The sequence below is a fragment of the Gopherus evgoodei genome, chromosome 24, assembly GCF_007399415.2.
Source record: "Gopherus evgoodei ecotype Sinaloan lineage chromosome 24, rGopEvg1_v1.p, whole genome shotgun sequence".
NCBI classification, from domain to species: domain Eukaryota; kingdom Metazoa; phylum Chordata; order Testudines; family Testudinidae; genus Gopherus; species Gopherus evgoodei.
Window position 1 is genome coordinate 1659933 of NC_044345.1, and position 17740 is coordinate 1677672.

At 50.2% G+C, this 17740-nt stretch overlaps 2 protein-coding genes across 21 annotated transcripts in view; both read left to right on the plus strand.

Annotated features, from left to right (window-relative positions):
* Window positions 1–9955, plus strand: part of TPM3 (tropomyosin 3) — a 31851-nt gene extending 21896 nt beyond the window's left edge. For 4 of the 14 annotated variants that reach the window (XM_030541852.1, XM_030541849.1, XM_030541857.1 and 1 more), the window contains 4 exons: window positions 28–90; window positions 340–409; window positions 2265–2343; window positions 2984–3515. In XM_030541852.1, coding sequence (XP_030397712.1) covers window positions 28–90; window positions 340–409; window positions 2265–2343; window positions 2984–2987 — 216 coding nt within the window. In that variant the 3' untranslated portion in view covers window positions 2988–3515. Of the gene's footprint in view, window positions 1–27; window positions 91–339; window positions 410–2264; window positions 2348–2983; window positions 3516–7151; window positions 8720–8747 lie in introns of those variants that run through there. The other 10 variants (XM_030541855.1, XM_030541853.1, XM_030541860.1 and 7 more) reach the window with 6 other exon arrangements.
* Window positions 9956–14128: 4173 nt separating this feature from the next.
* Window positions 14129–17740, plus strand: part of NUP210L (nucleoporin 210 like) — a 45826-nt gene continuing 42214 nt past the window's right edge. For all 7 annotated transcript variants that reach the window (XM_030541843.1, XM_030541842.1, XM_030541844.1 and 4 more), the window contains exons 1-2: window positions 14129–14549; window positions 16538–16674. In XM_030541843.1, the coding sequence (XP_030397703.1) occupies window positions 14293–14549; window positions 16538–16674 (394 nt within the window). In that variant the 5' untranslated portion in view covers window positions 14129–14292. The remainder of the gene's footprint in view (window positions 14550–16537; window positions 16675–17740) is intronic.

The following is a 17740-nucleotide window of genomic DNA, read 5'->3' on the forward strand; positions in this document are numbered from 1 at the left end:
TGGGATTTGACTCTGTCTCTTCCACAGTACTCTCAAAAAGAAGATAAATATGAAGAGGAAATCAAGATCCTGACAGACAAACTCAAAGAGGTGAGTGGCCACTTCTCCAGGGTCGGAAAGCATGTTCCCAGGGGTGTGGGATTTGGATAAACATCTTGAAAGGGACTGTCAGCCATCAGTCCAGATGCCAGGATGGGGCACCTCATTCTGAGGCTGGCCGTCTTAGCTTGACTTCACTGTGGTAGACTCTGAGATCAGTCTCATGGCCCCATGCGGCTACGGATTCAAAGTGAAGAACTGCAGATTAGCCCTCTATTAATTGGCTCTGTTTTCTGTCAGGCGGAGACCCGTGCAGAATTTGCTGAACGATCAGTAGCCAAACTGGAGAAGACCATTGATGACTTGGAAGGTGTGTTTTGGGGACTGGGATGCCAGATAGAGAGTGGCAAAGAGCACTCAAGATGGGCCAACTGAGTCTATTGCCCCAGATGCCATGGGGCAGGGTGGTGCTGGAGCTTATGGGAGGGAGCAGACAGGCTACCCTGATCAGAATCCTCTTCTCTTCTCAATTACTCACTTTATGGGCATGGTCTGCTCTGGTTCAGCCTGCTGGCTGATGTCAAGTGATATGAGCTGAAGTTGGAGCTGCTGAGTTACTCTGGACCTGGTATCTACTGTTAAACAGCCCAGCTCAGTTTCTGCACTGAGGCTGAATAAGTGTTGGTGTGACATGTTCCTAGATTGCTGCTTGGCCCTCAGGTGTCACCTGACCACTCCAGACAAAGCAGCTGGGATTTTCCTGCATTTTGTTGCTTAAAATGCATTTGTGTGGTCAGACTCAAACGAGTTATCCTGAAATTTCTGGAGTGGGGTTGGGGAAAGGCTATTGTACAGCATTCTGAGAACCTCAGTAGGTAGGGACAGGACAGGATGTTGGTCAGATTTGTGCAGCTGAAATCTATGGCATATGTTAGGACCAGGTGCAAGCAAGTAGTCATACTAGACCCATTAAGCCTTTGCTTATAGAGTACAGCAGCTCCTAACACATGGAATGGCTCTCTGGTCTTCAGCACTATCCTAAAACTAAATTCCTCTTTGTGGAAAGCCATAGTTCAGACTTCATCTGTCCTGAAGGGTAGAGGAAGGCCACAACTCAGCCTGCCCTCACCCAGTGATTTAAGCAGTCTGAGTCTCCTGTTGATTTCCTAGCTTTTGGGAGCTCAAAATGGTGAAGACTTGGGTCTAACTAGCTTCTTGGCTACATCAGAGCTCGACTCTTGCAAAGCTAGCTTTAGTTTAGAAATCATGCTGTCAGTACAGTGACTACTGCCACCTTAGCTATCCTTTCTAGATCTGTTTCCGTGGCTGATGTTTTATGGTAAGCCAGTTATCCAGTGGAACGCTTAACTTCATTACAACAAGTGCAAAAATCTCTCACATGCAGTACTCAAAACATATTGATCATGAGACAGTTGGCTCTGATCTACAAGCCTGCTGCTGAAGTGACCTAGTTTAAGACTGAAAAAGACATGGTCCTCTGGGCACTCTGTAGAACTCTAGCAGCTGTACTGTAGCCAGAACTCCTATTCCCTTGGAATTAAGTGGAGCTGGCAAGATCAATACTAAAACTCTAAGACTGAATTCCAGGCCTCCAAGTAGGCAGGTAGTCTTCTAGCTTTCTCCAGCTGATTATTAGATAACACAGGTGTGGTTTGCATGCTAGGATTTCTCCTGCTAATTGTACATGCTGTCTGTAATGGCAAGTCCCTACATCTGTAGACTAGATGACTAAAGCCACTAAGCATGGTAACCTAGAGGTTTCATATTGAAACTAAGATGAAAATACTCACTTAGCTGATCTCTGCCTTCTAGCTGGGAAAACCAGTTCAGCGCCCCCACAAAATGGGGTGGGGAGTGGTTCTTGCTTCATTGCTTACACTTCTCATCATTGGTTACTGCAGATCCTGTCAGTCAGGTGACCCTTGAGTCACCTCAAGCTGCATTGCTTTGAAGTTATTGGCCCTGCTCCTCAAGGAACTGGTATTTGTAATCTGCAAGGCACTTGATTAAACTATACCAAACCTAGTCCTGTCTCTAAACAAACTGGAGAGATGGGTTCCCAACTTCATTGAGTAGCAGCTTTTTCACTTCCAATTTCACTTCCCCTGTTCCTGGATTCCATGCTGCATTTCCTGCCTCTGGGTATTTGGACTATTCCTCTGCCTGCCTTACTGTTTCCTTTCTTCTCCTCCAAACCTCTTCAGATGAGCTCTATGCCCAGAAACTGAAGTACAAAGCAATTAGTGAGGAATTGGACCACGCCCTCAATGATATGACTTCCATGTAAATATCAGCTGGCTGTGGTGGTGGTTGCGGATGCTCTGCCTCTGCTAAACAGCGAGAACTTGCTTGGTTTGCTGTGATGGCTAACTTACACAGAAGACTGGTAGTATTTCCTGCAGGTCTCTGCCTCTAGATTAATGCAGCAGTGTCTGTCAGCATGCTGTGACTAACTCTTGAGTTAAATTATTGTGATGTGCATGTACAACACTAGTATGACGCAGGGCTAGCTTGGAATGAACCGGGATGGGTGTGAATTCATTTAATCTGTGCCAAGTAATGCTGTTCCCAGTTACTCCAGAGAAGGCTTCCTGCAGGAGTGACAATGTGCCATTGTTTTGCAAGATCTAGTGTGGCAGAGGCTGCAGTTAGTGCAAATCAAATATCAGATACATGATCCTGGGATTGAGAAGATCCATAAACTGCTCTGGAAGTAGCCAAAACTAGTTTACTATAACTCACTTTGTGGCTTGTTGTGGACTCTGCATGCTCCCTTGCCCACTAACCAAGGAAGGGGCTGATACTCACTCAGAAGTAAGCATCCTTGTTTCTAACATCTGAAAGGGCCATAAACCCAAACTTGCTGTGTACAGACCCTTAAGGGGCCTCTTAAAACAAATGTCTCCTTCTCTATTTCATACAGATAAATCTGATTCCAAACTCCACTTGGGATTTGCCTCTCTGCTTGGTGGCTTGTTCTGCATCTGCACCCTTCACTTGTGCTCTTTCTGCTACTCTCTGAATTCCAGTGCCCTTGTTCAGCTAGACTGTGTGCAGGGCACCCTGGGAATAAACTCTGAATGCACTGAAACTCGGGAGCAGTTGTGCTGCACTTGCTCTCAAACAAAGCTTCCTCTGTGAGACCTCTTGTGCCAGACACTGCTGTGCTCAGAGGGGCTGCCTTTTCAGTATGGCTGGGGACGGGGGCTGAGGGAAGGCAGAGGGGTTTTGTTCTCATCTGCATATTTCATGTAGAGTCATAAAGTGCCTTTTGTACTTGCTATTCCTTGAGCATGATGTCACTCTAAGGAACAACTTGATGTATCCATTGATGGTGAGTGAAATGGCTGGTGCGACTGAGCAATGGATTTCTACACTTGCTGCCTGACAGGCCCGTGTAACTCCCCCATGTCAGTGGAATATAGACATTAGATGCACTAAATTCTTTCTTCCTGCTGTTGTCTGTTCTTGGCTCACATGTCTGAATTGCGTATCTGCAAACAATACCAAGTGCTGAGTGCTCCATAAGGACTGAATGGTTCCTTGGGGTTGCAGCAGGAAATCTGAAGCTGCATTTGTATCCTGGTCTTGGTAGCTAATGGCTTTCACATCTCATTCCCCTGCAGGATGCAGTCAAATGCTGGCTTACTGTAAAGTCACTACATACACCTTGTCTGCTTTACCCTGGTCAGTGAGCCACTTGGCTGGATGCAAAAGCTAACAAACACAGGAAAACACGTGAATTGCAGCTGGACAGGATTGGTCAGGTGCTAAAGCTGTACCAGTGGCTGCTCTGAATTCAGTCTGTGTGGAGACCAAGATCCCAGCTTCTGTAGTGCAAAATGTCCACCTGTCAAGCTGAGGGGTCTAGAAGCTAATGGAGGAAATCCATGCGTGCCTCTTGCTTGAAGTGTTCTAACAGCAGATTTGGGGTATTGTGGGATCTTCCCCTGGAGTGTAGTGCTGGGTTCACAGCTGGTAGTAGGAACCAGTCATGCTGCATACTGGCATGTGTCACTTGATTTACACAAGTTACTAGAATGTTTGAGATTGTGAACGCTACCCAGGCTGACCTCATCATGTCTGCTGCCCACTGTGGCTCACCAGATCTCTCTCCTTTCCTGTTCCTCAGATTGTTTCACTTTGTCTTGGTGTAATGTCCAAACATAACCCTTCATGAGCCAGATCTTGGTAACTGAGGCCAGGTGCTCTGTAGTTCAGAAGACTTGCCCCAGCTGCTCTCACTTCTCCCCACTCTTCAGCTGTGTAGCCCCTTCCAGTTCACTCAGCTTGATTACAGCAGCTCCCAGTCAGGATGGTACCATTGCAAGGAGCTGTGCAAGCAGAGTCCCTGCTGACAAGGCTACATGCTGACTTGTTGGGATGCCGCTGTAGTAGCTTGAAGCTCTAAGATGCTGAAGTTTTCATGTTGTGTCGTATGAAGACACTTGCACAATGCCTTGTAAGCTTCATGGAAACCTCCTTTAGCTTCTCAAACACCTCTCCAACTGCCCCGTGTCAAAGCACAAGTGACTAGTCATCACACTGAAATCTTTGCCCTTGGAAACATTCCCTGCTTGTCTGATGTTGCCACTCCTGAAGGGATGAGGTTAAGTGTCCCTGCTTCCTGCCCTTGAACTAAACATTCTCACTTTGGGCTGGGAGGCCAAGGAACAGCCACTTGTATCAGAATCTACAGCTCCAAGTGGTTCCCCTGGGGTCTGCCTCTTCAATGTAAATTGAAACAACCAGGGACTGGGGTGTCAGCAGGCCCCCTCCCTGCCAGTCATGCTAGATAATACCTGCAAGTAGTGTTAGAAATGGATATTTGGGTGCTGCAATTCCTGACCTGGGGTTGTGAAAGCTTTGTGGTCCAACCAGCTTTGTTGGCACCTGCATAGGCAGGCTAATATGAGGGCTGGGCTCAGCAGTTCTCTGCAGAGAGCTGTCAGTGACTAGAGAGCCTCCTGCAGTGCTGGTGAGAACCTCAGGGCCCCCCTTGCAAGGCTGGGGGTGTCTCAGGCCAAACAGTCTGGCTGAAATCATGGGCTCAAGACCAAGTACTGTCCAGCTGCTGGATTCTCCTCTGTTGGATCTGGGCCGTAAATGAACTTGGGTGGAAATCTCTCTGGTTCCTTCCTCATCTCCCTCTGCTCTCCAGTATGGAGATGGCTCGGACAGTCACATGAAAGCCCTTCTCTGGCTCCACTGCTCAAGGCTGTTACACTCACACTGGCATTACATATTCATGCTTTGCTCACCAGGGTGCACCCAGACCTCACCAGGGTGACCAGCCTGCCCAACGAAGGGCTGCAGTGGCAGCTGCCAGGATCCCAGACTGCCTTGAAACAGAACAGAGTGGGTCTCAGGAAGCAGCAATAATGGTCAGGTTCCAGCTCCCCATCCTGCTCCAAGAAAGGGGGGGGGGTCAGTGGGCTGGGACCTGCAGTCTAGGCTCAGCTATTAGAGGCCCACTGTAGAACAGTCTTTAGAAAACCCAGAGCACACAACAAACACGCCCCCACCCCAGACATCCTGTCCCTGGGGAACTGGCTGTTGGTTCCAGGTGCGGAGTCTACAGAGGCTCCAATTAACTAAAACTGGCGGGTTCTTGTGCTGCTGCCATCTGCTGAGGTTACCACAGTGGCTGTCCAGGCCAGAGCCATCATCAAGATCATGGAGATGGTTTCATGTCCTAACATTAGGCTGAAGATTAATTAGAACAAAGAGCAGGTTTAAGGGCAGAGAACACCTGTAAACACCGAGAAAGGTTCCCCCTGAAGCATGTTGCTTGATTCAGGAGGTGAGCAGAGGATAGCTTGTGACTTCCCACTGACACCGGGACACTGCCAGGAACTTGGAATTCCATTCTTGGAGGGGTTTCAGTGGGACTAGGAGGAACAGGCAGTTGTCAGGCCTGCTGACTTGTCTCTTGCAAGGGCCACATCTTAAGGGCTTACACTTGGACTAGGCTAGCAGCATCTACTGACCAGTATGTACCTGTGTGATCTTAATGATATGGTGCAGCTGAACAAACCCATGGCCCCTCCATTCTTCCTTCCCCCAGCAAGAGGTAGTACCAAGAGCCCAGGATTCCCTTGAGGCAGTCTGTCAAAAGATGACTGTCCTGTGTGTGGCTGGGAGGGTGTTTAATCAGAGGGACTTAGGAAAGCAGTGAGTGAGGGCAGTTAGGTTACTGGGAAGGGCCTATGCCTGAGCTGGGTTCTCTTGCTACCCACAGGGCTGGTCTGACAGTTAGCTTGGCTAGTTTTGCTCTGAAAGCACATGGCTCTGGAGCCCACTTGTCTGGTGTTGGAAAGTTGGCAGGCTACTACTTGAGAAGATCGGACCCTTGTGCTGAGACTTCCACCATCTGTCTGGTGCAGCTGGGTGCAGGGCTGGCAGGTCTCCCTTGGCACTCCTGTGGCTGATCATCCTGCTGTTGGTTCGGTGGTGTCAGCAGCAGGGGCCTGGGATCCATCTCTGAGCTTGTTAGCTTTGAAAGCAGGTGAGGCTTTTGGTCCTGTGTCCGTGTTATAAACTGATCATGAGCTGCTAAGCGTGACTTACTGACAGTCCTGGACTGTGGCTGCTGTCCCACCTCCTTTCTGAGGGTTGCTGGGGAAGCTCCCAGTGCCCATCAGTTGCTAGTCACATAGCTGCACTGCAAGCAGCAGGATTGCCTGAATGCTAGTCTTGATCTAGCCATGTGCTTTCTGAATTGTTCAGAGTCGAGCGTGTATCCAAAGGCTTTCCTGTTCCTGGGCATAAAGAACACACATTACCCTTCAGGCTTCATTTTCCAGGGACAATCCATCTTCCTTCCTATGCCTCCATAGTCCCTCAGGAGGACTTCTAATCTGGCCACACTTGGCTTCTACCACAGGCTTTCTGATCTGAGAAGCGAGTAGGCAGTGCTGGTCTCATTCTGTCTCCATGCCTCCGGCTGTAAAAGCAAGCTGGGACTTATCCTCAGAATGCCCCATGTTAGGGACAGGTTGTATGACTTGCTCATCTTGGTACTCTACTAACTTTCCCTTTCTCTTTTTCTCTTCCTCTTGTTTCCCCTAATCCTCCTGTTGCTGATGCAGAGCGCCTGTACAGCCAGCTTGAGAGAAATCGCCTGCTCTCTAATGAGCTGAAGTTAACGCTGCATGATCTGTGTGACTGAGAAGGTGGCCCACTAATGACACTAAACAAGCTTATTGTGAGCACCAGTGCTGTGGACCACAGTGAAATCTGATCATTCTTAACAGACTGGCAGATTAGCAGATTTTGTGCAATTACTGCTATTTAATGAGGCAGCTAAAGTCTATCCTCTAATGTTCTTATTTTTTTCAAAAGGTAACCTCTGTTCTCCATGCATAAACCTCCCAAGGACTGTAATTCCTCCTGAGTCTGATCATTCTGGGCAGTCTCACTGATAGTGCAGTGGGGAGTCCCTGGGGGCTGCTGTTCTGGCTCTAACAGTCAGGTGTTATGTGGGGGCTTGGCTACGTTGGAGACCTGTGTCTGTTAGATGAGTTGCTGTAGATGCTGCTTTTGACAATATCTGACATCTGTAAGTGCTGTGACTGACCAACTTACTATATGCTGAATGTCTGTAGGATGTCCTGCTGCATGGGTTGATGGCTGTTTCTAATGATAATAAACCATTGACCTTGTGGTCTGTAAGACAAAATGAAAACTTGTGCTGCTTTCATAAAGCCAAGCTCCATCCAGAAGGCCTGTGGAGAAGCCTGGTCACTGTTAAGACCATGTGGCCTGGGGTGTGGAGAAGCCTCTTGGGAGTGAGCTGCTGTTGTCCAAGGACTTGCTGAGTTGGAGGCTGTGGCTGCTGTCGCTGTAGTGGCAAAGTCTGCGTAAGCTTGGAACTATCCCCCTTGAGAGCCTGCTCAGGAGACAGCCTGTGGTCCATGTGTGTCTTGGGCAGAGCTGCCTCTCAACAGCATGTGAAGTGGTCCTGCATGCTATGTCAGGGCCACTCTTGGAATAAGACTGATCCAGACCACTGGTCAGCTCTGGAATATAGATTTTTTTTCTGGCTTCTGAAACACATTTTTAGCCTCCAGGGCAGACTTACCAACATCCCAAGCTCTCGCTAGCCCACTGCCTGCTGTTAATCTAGAATAGTCTCCCCTTTCTCAAGCTCTTTGCCACCCTGAAGAGGCAGTGTGTTTAGAATTGAGGCTTGCTGTCCAGTCTGGCTATTAGCAGGTGGTCCCATGACCTTTCTGACCAGGCTCTTAACATCTGCCATGTGATCACCTGGAGGGGGGCCAGTTAGGCTGTGGCTGAAAGGAATTGCCCATTATGTTTTGGCTTGGGTTTGCAGCAGTATCCCCAAGCTACCATTGGGCAAACAAAGCCACTATCTGTGTTTTCAGATCTGGAAATCTAAGAGGCATCATGCTGAAGCAATGGGAGATCTGGGGGAGGCTAGCTTCAGTCTGCCACATCTGCATGCCAAGTACTGGCTGGAGATCTTGCTGCTCAGGAAGCACCAGCATTTCAAGAGGCAGAGGCCAGGAACAACACTAGTAACTCCACAGCTTGTGGCTGCAATTGGCCCTGCATCCAAAGTCTAATGAGCTAACCAAAGCAGTGTGCTGGGAAAGAATTAATGCAGGTCTCAGCAAGGGCTATACCTATGTGACTGGTAACTGTCTAACTCTTCCTCCCACTAGATAAACTGAAATCTACCAAAGAGGAACATCTCTGCACACAAAGAATGCTGGACCAGACCCTGCTGGACCTGAACGACATGTAAATGATCCCTGCCATCGCGTCTGCCCCACCCAGCACCTCGCTGGGGGCCAGCCCAGCCAGAGCTGCCCTCTAACCCCAAGGGTTACTTTCTCTTGCCAATTCAACCAAACCAACTTCTGCCAAGTCACCTCAGGGTTAAAGGTCACCAGGTTGGGCAGAGCCTTAAACAGCATCATTAAGGGAAATACAAAAAATGCAATAATGTCTGGAGAACGTGAGAGATGTACACATTTTGTAACTACCTTTTTGTAGCAAGCATTGTAAACATTCCAAATAACTCTCGGGCTCACCAGGGGCGCCTAAAAAGCGGTTGGCTTTAAAATTTGATATTAACCTCTTGCTCATCAGCTCTGGTCCCATTTGCCCCACTGCTGGGGGGGAAGCAGGGGTGGGACAGTTCTGGTGCTGGGTGTTAAGTTTGAGTAGCCGGGCTAGGAGTGCCAGGGTCCTTTCTGTTGGGCACTAATGCATCCTGTCAGAACTGGAACTCTTGCAGGAGCAGATGGCCCAAAAAGGGCCTTCAGTTTCTCAGCCTTAAAGCTTCTCTCCTTGCATGGCAGAGCTGTGAGAGCAAAGAGGAGGTTCTTTTCTTTTTTTAAAAGACCAAACCTGTTCTCTTTGAACACTCATGAATGGAAGAATTAGTCACATGGGCCTCTTGGCCCTGTGTGTGCCAGTCACTCCCCTGTGGCCATTGACTAGAGAAGCAGGCAGCCCCTCTAACCCATTGCTGCCACTGGGTTTGAATCTGCCTTCACGAAGTGCTATTGCACTGAGCTTTATCACTCATTGCTGATCAATTGTAACAGCTCATGTATAAAACTGCCTCTTGTGAAGAGCTTTGCTTACACTGAGGGGATCCCTTCAGCCCCCCCGTTACCCAGGAGTGCTCTTATTGTCTTGAATCAGGTCCAAGCCACATTGCAGTGCATTGTTGAAGTTCTGTTCGTGAGGCACAGTAGTGAGATCTGTGTGAGGTTTGCATTGTGTAGCTTAGGCTTGAGAGAGGCTCATTGGTTGCGTTGGTTTATGGGGCCAGTTAGAGGACAACCTATATCACGTGTTTTGATACTAAAATTGACAACTGTCTTATATTGTCTTTTGAAATAAAAACCATTCCCGCCATGCTGGTTTTAGACGTATGGGCTTTGATTAAAATAAAGCTGCTATACACCCACAGGTGCCTCCATGTTTCTAAGGATGGGGATGTGCATGAACCAGTCACTGGTTCTCCTCCCATCAACTGCAGCTGACCACAGCCCCAGACAAGAACTTCCAGTGGGGCTCTGCCAGTTGCTAAGACTAGCCTGCTTGGTGCTACTAGATCAGCTGATGCTCTGTAAGTTACTTCCAGGTTCCATTTGACCTGGGGGGGAAGGGGGCATCTGGACACAGGTAAGCAGTTAGATGGACAGTTAACTTACTTGATGGACAGTTAACTTACTTGCACCAGCTTTTCCAGGTAAGCTGGTACCTGTAATGACTCTCAAGCTCCTCTGCACCCAGAGTCAGTAATCAAAGCAAGGTGCCAGACTAGACCTTTCCACCAGTGAGCTCTCTGGGGAGAGCAAGCTTTGTAGCTACAGCGATCTATAATCCATCTCTCTTCCCAAGGGCTGTATCTTCCACAAGGTCAAGCTTAGCCCCCTGCCCCAAAGCCTACCTTTTCTAGGTACCAAATCTGAGCTCAGGTAGCTATCAAACCTTTTACTCTTTTCAGCAGTTTGTGTTTTAAGGCATAAGACAAACCCACCACTCCTGCAAACCCTGTTCAAATATCAAACTCCATAAGGGACAGAGTCCAGCTCCCCTTGGAATATTTCCAACACTCCCTGCAAAAAGAGAGCCCAACTACCTTTGGAAAGGGAGTGGAACTACCTGATCCCTACTGCCAGAAGAAATGTTAACTAAAATGGCTACTGTATGCAACTTTCTACATGCATGGCAAAGGACAGCTCTAGGCTTTTAAGAAAATGCCTGAGTGAAGGACTGCTGTTTCAATCTAAACCCATTTTCCCCTGCCCCGTGTTTGTTTTTCATCCTGTAGGAAAAAACAGCTTCCCACTTCACTTTGCATTTTTCTACCTACATCTCACTTTCTTCCTTTTAATGTGTAGCCTAAACCTATTCAATAATGTCTGGTGTGAGGATTTAAACAGATGGGGCTGCTTGTGCCAAATATTTTAAGCTAGAACAACTTTTCTTTCCTAAAACATGTAAATATTTCCAGTGAGACCCTTTATTTTAGAAGTTCTTCAAACTCTTAGAAGAGCTCTGATCTGCTGTAGTTATAGGGCTAACTTAGCTCTGTGGGTTTTCTCTCCTGTTAGCCTGGGCCTGTACCATGTGTTTCATCCTCTCTCAAATTTAAGGGAGACATCTACTGCTTGAGCAGCAGCACTGACACAATTCATAGGGAGTAGCTTTCCTCTTGAGCCCTTAGCTCTGACTAAACAGTAGCTGCACTATGCAGGAGTCTAATAAAATATAAGGAGCAACTATTTATGGCAGTTTTACAACTGGCTTTAAATTCCAGCTGGGAACTAAAATAGCTGTGGAAAAGGAAGGTCTAAATAGGACCATCTGTTCTCCTAGAACAAGAAAGCAGAATCTTCCTGTGTGTAGAAATCCAGTTAGGGAAAGTAAATGAGAACAAGATTTTAATGCTGGCTTCCACCATAGCTAAACACTTCCAGCTTGGGCTTGTCTACCCTCATTGCAGGCATAGCAGGGGAATGGGGAGCAAATAGCAGTCACCTGCATATAAAACTAAAGTGCTGATGCTTATAGGGCACCAGGTTAGGAAGGGCAGTTGTGGAGATATTGCACTGACTTGCCTACTGCAGATCTCCACACCCTCTCATTACAGCCCTGCTTACCGTAAAAATAAAAGCCACAAAGCCTTGTTTGATCAGCTGGAGAAGTGCCTTTTAAAAGAAGGGGGGAGGGGAGCAAAGCAATCCCTTAGCCAAATGGGGGAGGTGTAGCTAGCCCCTGCCCTGACTGTGCTGCAAGGAATTTTGGTGGTGTAGATGCAGGGCCAAGCCTCCGGCTGCAGGGCCCTGGCTAAAGCTGCACTCTTCTCTCTCTCCTCCCCCCCCCCCCAGCTGAGAAGTCAGTAGGTGTCCAAGCCAGCCTGGCTGGGGCAAGCACAGGAAGCAGATGATGATCCAGAACAGAGGGCTTTCTAGGCTGTACTGGTTTCTGCTTGTCTTCTGGCTCCAGCTCCTTGGTGTGACTGCTAGGCCTCTGCATAGACCTGCTCTGCAGCACTAGCCTTCGCCCTGCTGCTCCACCCATTTCATTTCTGCCACTGCCTCATCCCTGACCACCTGAGGACTCCTGTGTTTGCTGTCACATTCCCTGTTGTCTGCTCCAGTGCGGCAAGCTCCACCTAGCTTCCTTTACTGCTGGGGGAATTCTGCACCCCTGTGCATGCATGGGGGGGGGGGAGAGAGCATCTCCCATCTGCCCAAGCCCTGTGCATCCAGACTGCCTCATACCCAGTCCCTCCCACTGAGCTTCACCCCACTCCCTTTGCACCTGTTCCACCCCCAACAGATTCCCCATCCTAAGCCCCAACTAGCTGCACCTGGATCCCAGCACTACCATGCCCCACTCCCCCAGCAACTGAGGCGCCCCCCCCCCCCCCCAGCCAGATTCCCCTGCTGAGCCTCAATCACCACCTGGATCCCCCTTCAGCATCCTATTACTGTTGCACCCAGAACCAGGGCCAGGTGTGTGTGTGTGGGGGAAGTGGGGCAGTTTGCCCCAGTCCCCGCAGGGGTCCAGGATTTCGGTGGCAGGGGGGCTTCAGTGCTGCTGAAAACATAGAGGTGAGTACAAGTGCTGCAGCTCCCCTGCTTTACCCCAGACCCCCTGAATCCTCTGGGTGGCCCTGTCCAGAACCTCCCAACAAGCCCCTGTGCATCCAGATTTCCCCTGTATGGATCCCCTCACTAAGCTGCTCAAACCCAGATTGACCCACCCAGAAGGGCAGGGCTTGGGTGTTTCTGGGGCTGGCCCAGTCCTTGTTCTGTGCCAGGATTGGGTGCAGCCTCAACACTGAGTTTGTGTCCCAGGGAGGTGGGGAGCTGCAGAGTGATCTCCCACCCCGTGCAGCCAGGGGCCTGTGCTCCCCAAGGCTTTCCTGGAGCCTCCATGTTGATTGACAAAATTTGCAGAATTTTAAAATAGTGTGCAGAAGTTTCATTTTTTTGGCACTGAATTCCCTAACGAGTACTCCTTCTATCAGGCACCTCTCCTGTATGCAGGGGTGCTGAGAGCCTTTGAACCAAACCAAACCCTGGATATCATGGAAACCTCTTCAAGACAGCCAGTGCAGCAGCAACCCCTGGTTCCAGCACTTTTGCCTGCATGCTAACAAACCATGCCAGAGGACCCGATTCTGCCTCTCCCACACTCACATGCTTCAGTGGACTCCATTTCCTTCCACTAAACTTTTTTGAGAGGGACTGAGCCTTTGGATAGGGCTCCAGATGCCACCATTGCTCACCAAATAAAGCATCAGAGGGGTAGCCGTGTTAGTCTGGATCTGTAAAAGCAGCAGAGTCCTGTGGCACCTTATAGACTAACAGCCATATTGGAGCATGAGTATTCACCCATGGAAGCTCTTCACTGTACGTTGCCACTCAATGAACTAGGAAAGAGCCAAAACCCAGCTGATTTCTGCAAGCTTGTGCTTTTCTCCTGCTGTATGGGGACACCTAAAGGCTGCTCTGGGGCTCCAAGACATTTGGGGTTGGCTTTTGCTGGGTGGGGTAAAATTGTTGCCAACTCTAAAGAGTTTATCACAACTTCCAGGCAGTGGGGTCTCTCTCAACAGCCCAGTGCCTGGAGGCACGCCAGCGGGGGAGACTCAGCTGTCATTTAAAAAACACATTTCTAGGCCTCACCATTGTAGAGAAACGGAAACGTGCCCTGGATGTGCCCTTACAGCTGGAAAACAAACAAGAGATGATTTTGGGGCCTGGCTCATGGCTGCTAAGGAGTGGCAATCTAGTTCTCTTACCCGCCTTGCTCCAGCTTGTGGCTCGCCTGGCTCGGGATAAGGCAGCTCTGTTCCCAGTGCCTAGCTCAGCCTGACCCCTGCCTGCCATTCTCAAGTGCAGCTGCCTCTGGTGTGGAACTGGCGCCTGCCAGGACCTGCCCCAACAGCCGGGGGTGGGGTGGGGTAGTGCTGGGCTCAGCACCCCGTTCCACGCTGACCCTGCGCCAGACCCACCCGTTCCGCTGCCAGGACCTCAAGCCTAGCACTGGGAGTACCCCAGCGCCAGCCCCGCCCCTCCCGGGCAACCTGCGCATGCCCAGTGGGTGGACTATGCGTGCCCCGAACCTAGCAGAGCATGCGCAGTCGTCGAGCTAAAGAGGCGCTGCCGGAGAGCGGACGCACGCGCTGTGAGCAACGGAGAGGCGGGAGCAGCGCCGCACGCGCAAAGGCGCATGCGCAGAGTGGCGGCTGCGTGCCTGCGAGCGGGACCTGAGCCTCACGGCAGCCGCCATCTTGTCCCCTCTCCTTTCCTCGTCTTCAGCATGAGGCTGCCGAGGCGCGGCCGGCCCTCGCCGCTGCTCCTTCCCTTCCTGCTCCTCCTGGGCCCCGCCCGCCCCTTCAGGCTCAACGTGCCCAAGGTGCTGCTGCCCTTCAGCCGGGACGTGCACGTCCCCTTCGTGCTGGGGGCCGAGGGCGGCTGCTACTCCTGGTGAGGGGGCGAGGTCTGTGGGGCCGGGGGCGGGCTCCAGGGAGGGATGAGGGCGGGGTCTATGGGGCCGGGGGCGGGCTCCAGGGAGGGATAAGGGCGGGGTCTATGGGGATGGGGATGAGGCTCCAGGGTTGATGGGGATGAGATCTATGGGGTTGGGGGTGGGGCTCCAGGGAGTGATGAGGGCGGGGTCTGTGGGGCTGGGGGCTCCAGGGAGTGATGAGGGTGGGGTCTATGGGGCTGGGGGTGGGGGCTCCAGGGAGGGATGGGGATGGGGATGAGGTCTATGGGGCCGGGGGCGGGGCTCAAGGGAGTGATGAGGGTGGAGTCTATGGGGCTGGGGGCTCCAGGGAGTGATGAGGGCGGGGTCTGTGGGGCCGGGGGTGGGGGCTCCAGGGAGGGATGGGGATGAGGTCTATGGGGCCGGGGGCGGGGCTCAAGGGAGTGATGAGGTTGGAGTCTGTGGGGCTGGGGGCAGAGCTCCAGGGAAGGATGAGAGTGAGGTCTATGGGGTTGGGGGTGAGGCTCCAGGGGAGATGGGGATGAGGTCTATGGGGTTGGGGGTGAGGCTCCAGGGGTGATGGGGATGAGGTCTATGGGGCTGGGGTGAGGCTCCAGGGGGGGATGGGGATGGAGGTCTATGGGGCTGGGGGTAGGGCTCAAGGAAGTGATGAGGGTGGGGTCTATGGGGATGGGGATGAGGCTCCAGGGGGGGATGGGGATGAGGCTCCAGGGGGGGATGGGGATGAGGTCTATGGGGCTGGGGTGAGGTTCCAGGGAGGGATGAGGGTGGGGTCTAGGGGGCTGCAGGGGGATTTGGAGACCTGTGGGTAGTCAGTGTACAGATGGATGGGAGGGAGGGACCAGGCTTTTTGGCCTTTGGGTGTAGGGTTGAGGGGAGCCCAGCCTGGTGATCGGGGGAGGAGACCCTACCTGGGGAAAAAGGGGAACATAGGGTTGTCCTAGGGGAGAGGCCTGGGCTGCAGGGAGCTTGGTCTTGGGGGTGAGGCTCAATGAGTGCCAGCCCCGAGAGATGTGGAGAAGCTGGCTCTATGGCAGTGGCAGGGGGAGTAGGAGAGAGGGGCCCAGATCTCTTCTCAGGGGCAGTCTGTGGGGAGGGGAGTAGCTGAGCCTCTGCGGGGACAAGAAGAGTTTTGGCCTGTTGGGGTAAGTTTTATGGGTAGTGGGGCTCCACTCTTCGGGAGGAGCATATGAGCCTTTGGATGGTTAGAGGGGTAACAGCCTGTGGGGAAGGAAGGGACCATGGGGAAGGCAGTTTGTTTGTTTGGTCAGAGCTCTGGAACAGACCTGATGATCTGGTACAGGGTTGATTCAGTGGCGTCCTTACGCTGCTGAGCCCTTATCATTCATGTAGGTCCTTGTGAATTTCAAAACTAGTCATTGACACAATGGGTTTTAGCCCACAGAACTCATTGCCGCGATATATTGGTAAGACCAAACCTTGTGGGAGATTTGAGAAGCGGTTAAACGTTTTTATGGATAACAGTAATATCCAGAATGGCAACAGTGAATAAATGGCAACAGTGAATACTAACTCCCCTCTCCTGACAAAATAAATAAACCTGCACAAATTTTGGAAGTGATGTAACCCTTATTCCTTGGGGCTTAAGCCAACCTCTAACTGTTGCCAGTCAGGAAGAAACATTTCCTGGGAGTGGGCATTCCATAACTGTCCATTGCAACATCCTCTGAACCAACTGGTACTGACCTTTGTGGTGGGACAGGGTACTTTTCTAAATGAATCCCTAGTCTGATCCAATATGGCAGTTCCTATATATCCTCTCCGATAGCATGCAGCTCACTCATACCAAGGGTAGCATTTTCCTAAGACACTTCCTTATTCTAAGTTTCAGATCCATCTGATGTTGAATCCATCTGCAATATATTGAAAAAAAATCTGCACCTCCCTTATTTTGCCCAGATAATAAAAATAAGAATAGAAGAATTCAGATCTCTCTGTTTTCCAGGTATTCCACACGTCATGATACAGTCACCATTGAGCCAATTTACGAGAATGGTACCACTTGTTCGCAAAAAGCTTTGCTGTCTACACAGTCTACACAGGCCACAAAGCTAAGCAGCGTTGTTATAGCTGAGGAGCTTGGTAGGTGGATAAAGAGCAACATGATAGGGAAAGAAGGGGTCATAGTGGACCACAAGCTAAATATGAGTCAACAGTGTGATACTGTTGCAAAAAAAGCAAATATGATTCTGGGATGCATTAACAGGTGAGTTGTAAACAAGACACGAGAAGTCATTCTTCCGCTCTACTCTGCGCTGGTTAGGCCTCAGCTGGAGTATTGTGTCCAGTTCTGGGCACTGCATTTCAAGAAAGATGTAGAGAAATTGGAGAGGGTCCAGAGAAGAGCAACAAGAATGATTAAGGGTCTTGAGAACATGACCTGTGAAGGAAGGCTGAAAGAATTGGGTTTATTTAGTTTTGAAAAGAGAAGACTGAGAAGGGACGTGATAGCAGTTTTCAGGTATCTAAAAGGGTGTCATCAGGAGGAGGGAGAAAACTTGTTCACCTTAGCCTCTAATGATAGAACAAGAAGCAGTGGGCTTAAACTGCAGCAAGGGAGATTTAGGTTGGACATTAGGAAAAAGTTCTTAACTGTCAGGGTAGTTAAATGCTGGAATAAATTGCCTAGGGAGGTTGTGGAATCTCCATCTCTGGAGATATTTAAGAGTAGGTTAGATAAATGTCTATCGGGGACGGTCTAGACAGTATTTGGTCCTGCCATGAGGGCAGGGGACTGGACTCGATGACCTCTCGAGGTGCCTTCCAGTCCTAGAGTCTATGAATCTATGAATTGGGTGTCTAGTAGGGACTTTCAGGGCTGAGATAGAATAGGCTCATGAAATCATCCAGTCCTTCCCAAAGAGAGGCATAGGACTGGGCACTATGGTACTAGTGCTTTGACCCATCTAATTTTAATAGTGCAGGATGTGGAACTGTGGTGTATTTCATTATTCGTTTCAAACCCACAGATCTGAGTGATGTACGTGCACAATGACAGTGACATATAGTGGGCACACCACAGTCTGCATGTGGCTCAAGGAAGGATAAAAGCAAAAAGTATAACAGCGTAACATCCATGCCCATCATAGTCCCAGAATGGGCTTATCAGGGACTTTGTTGAGGAACTTGTGCTTTTCTACAAAGGTGC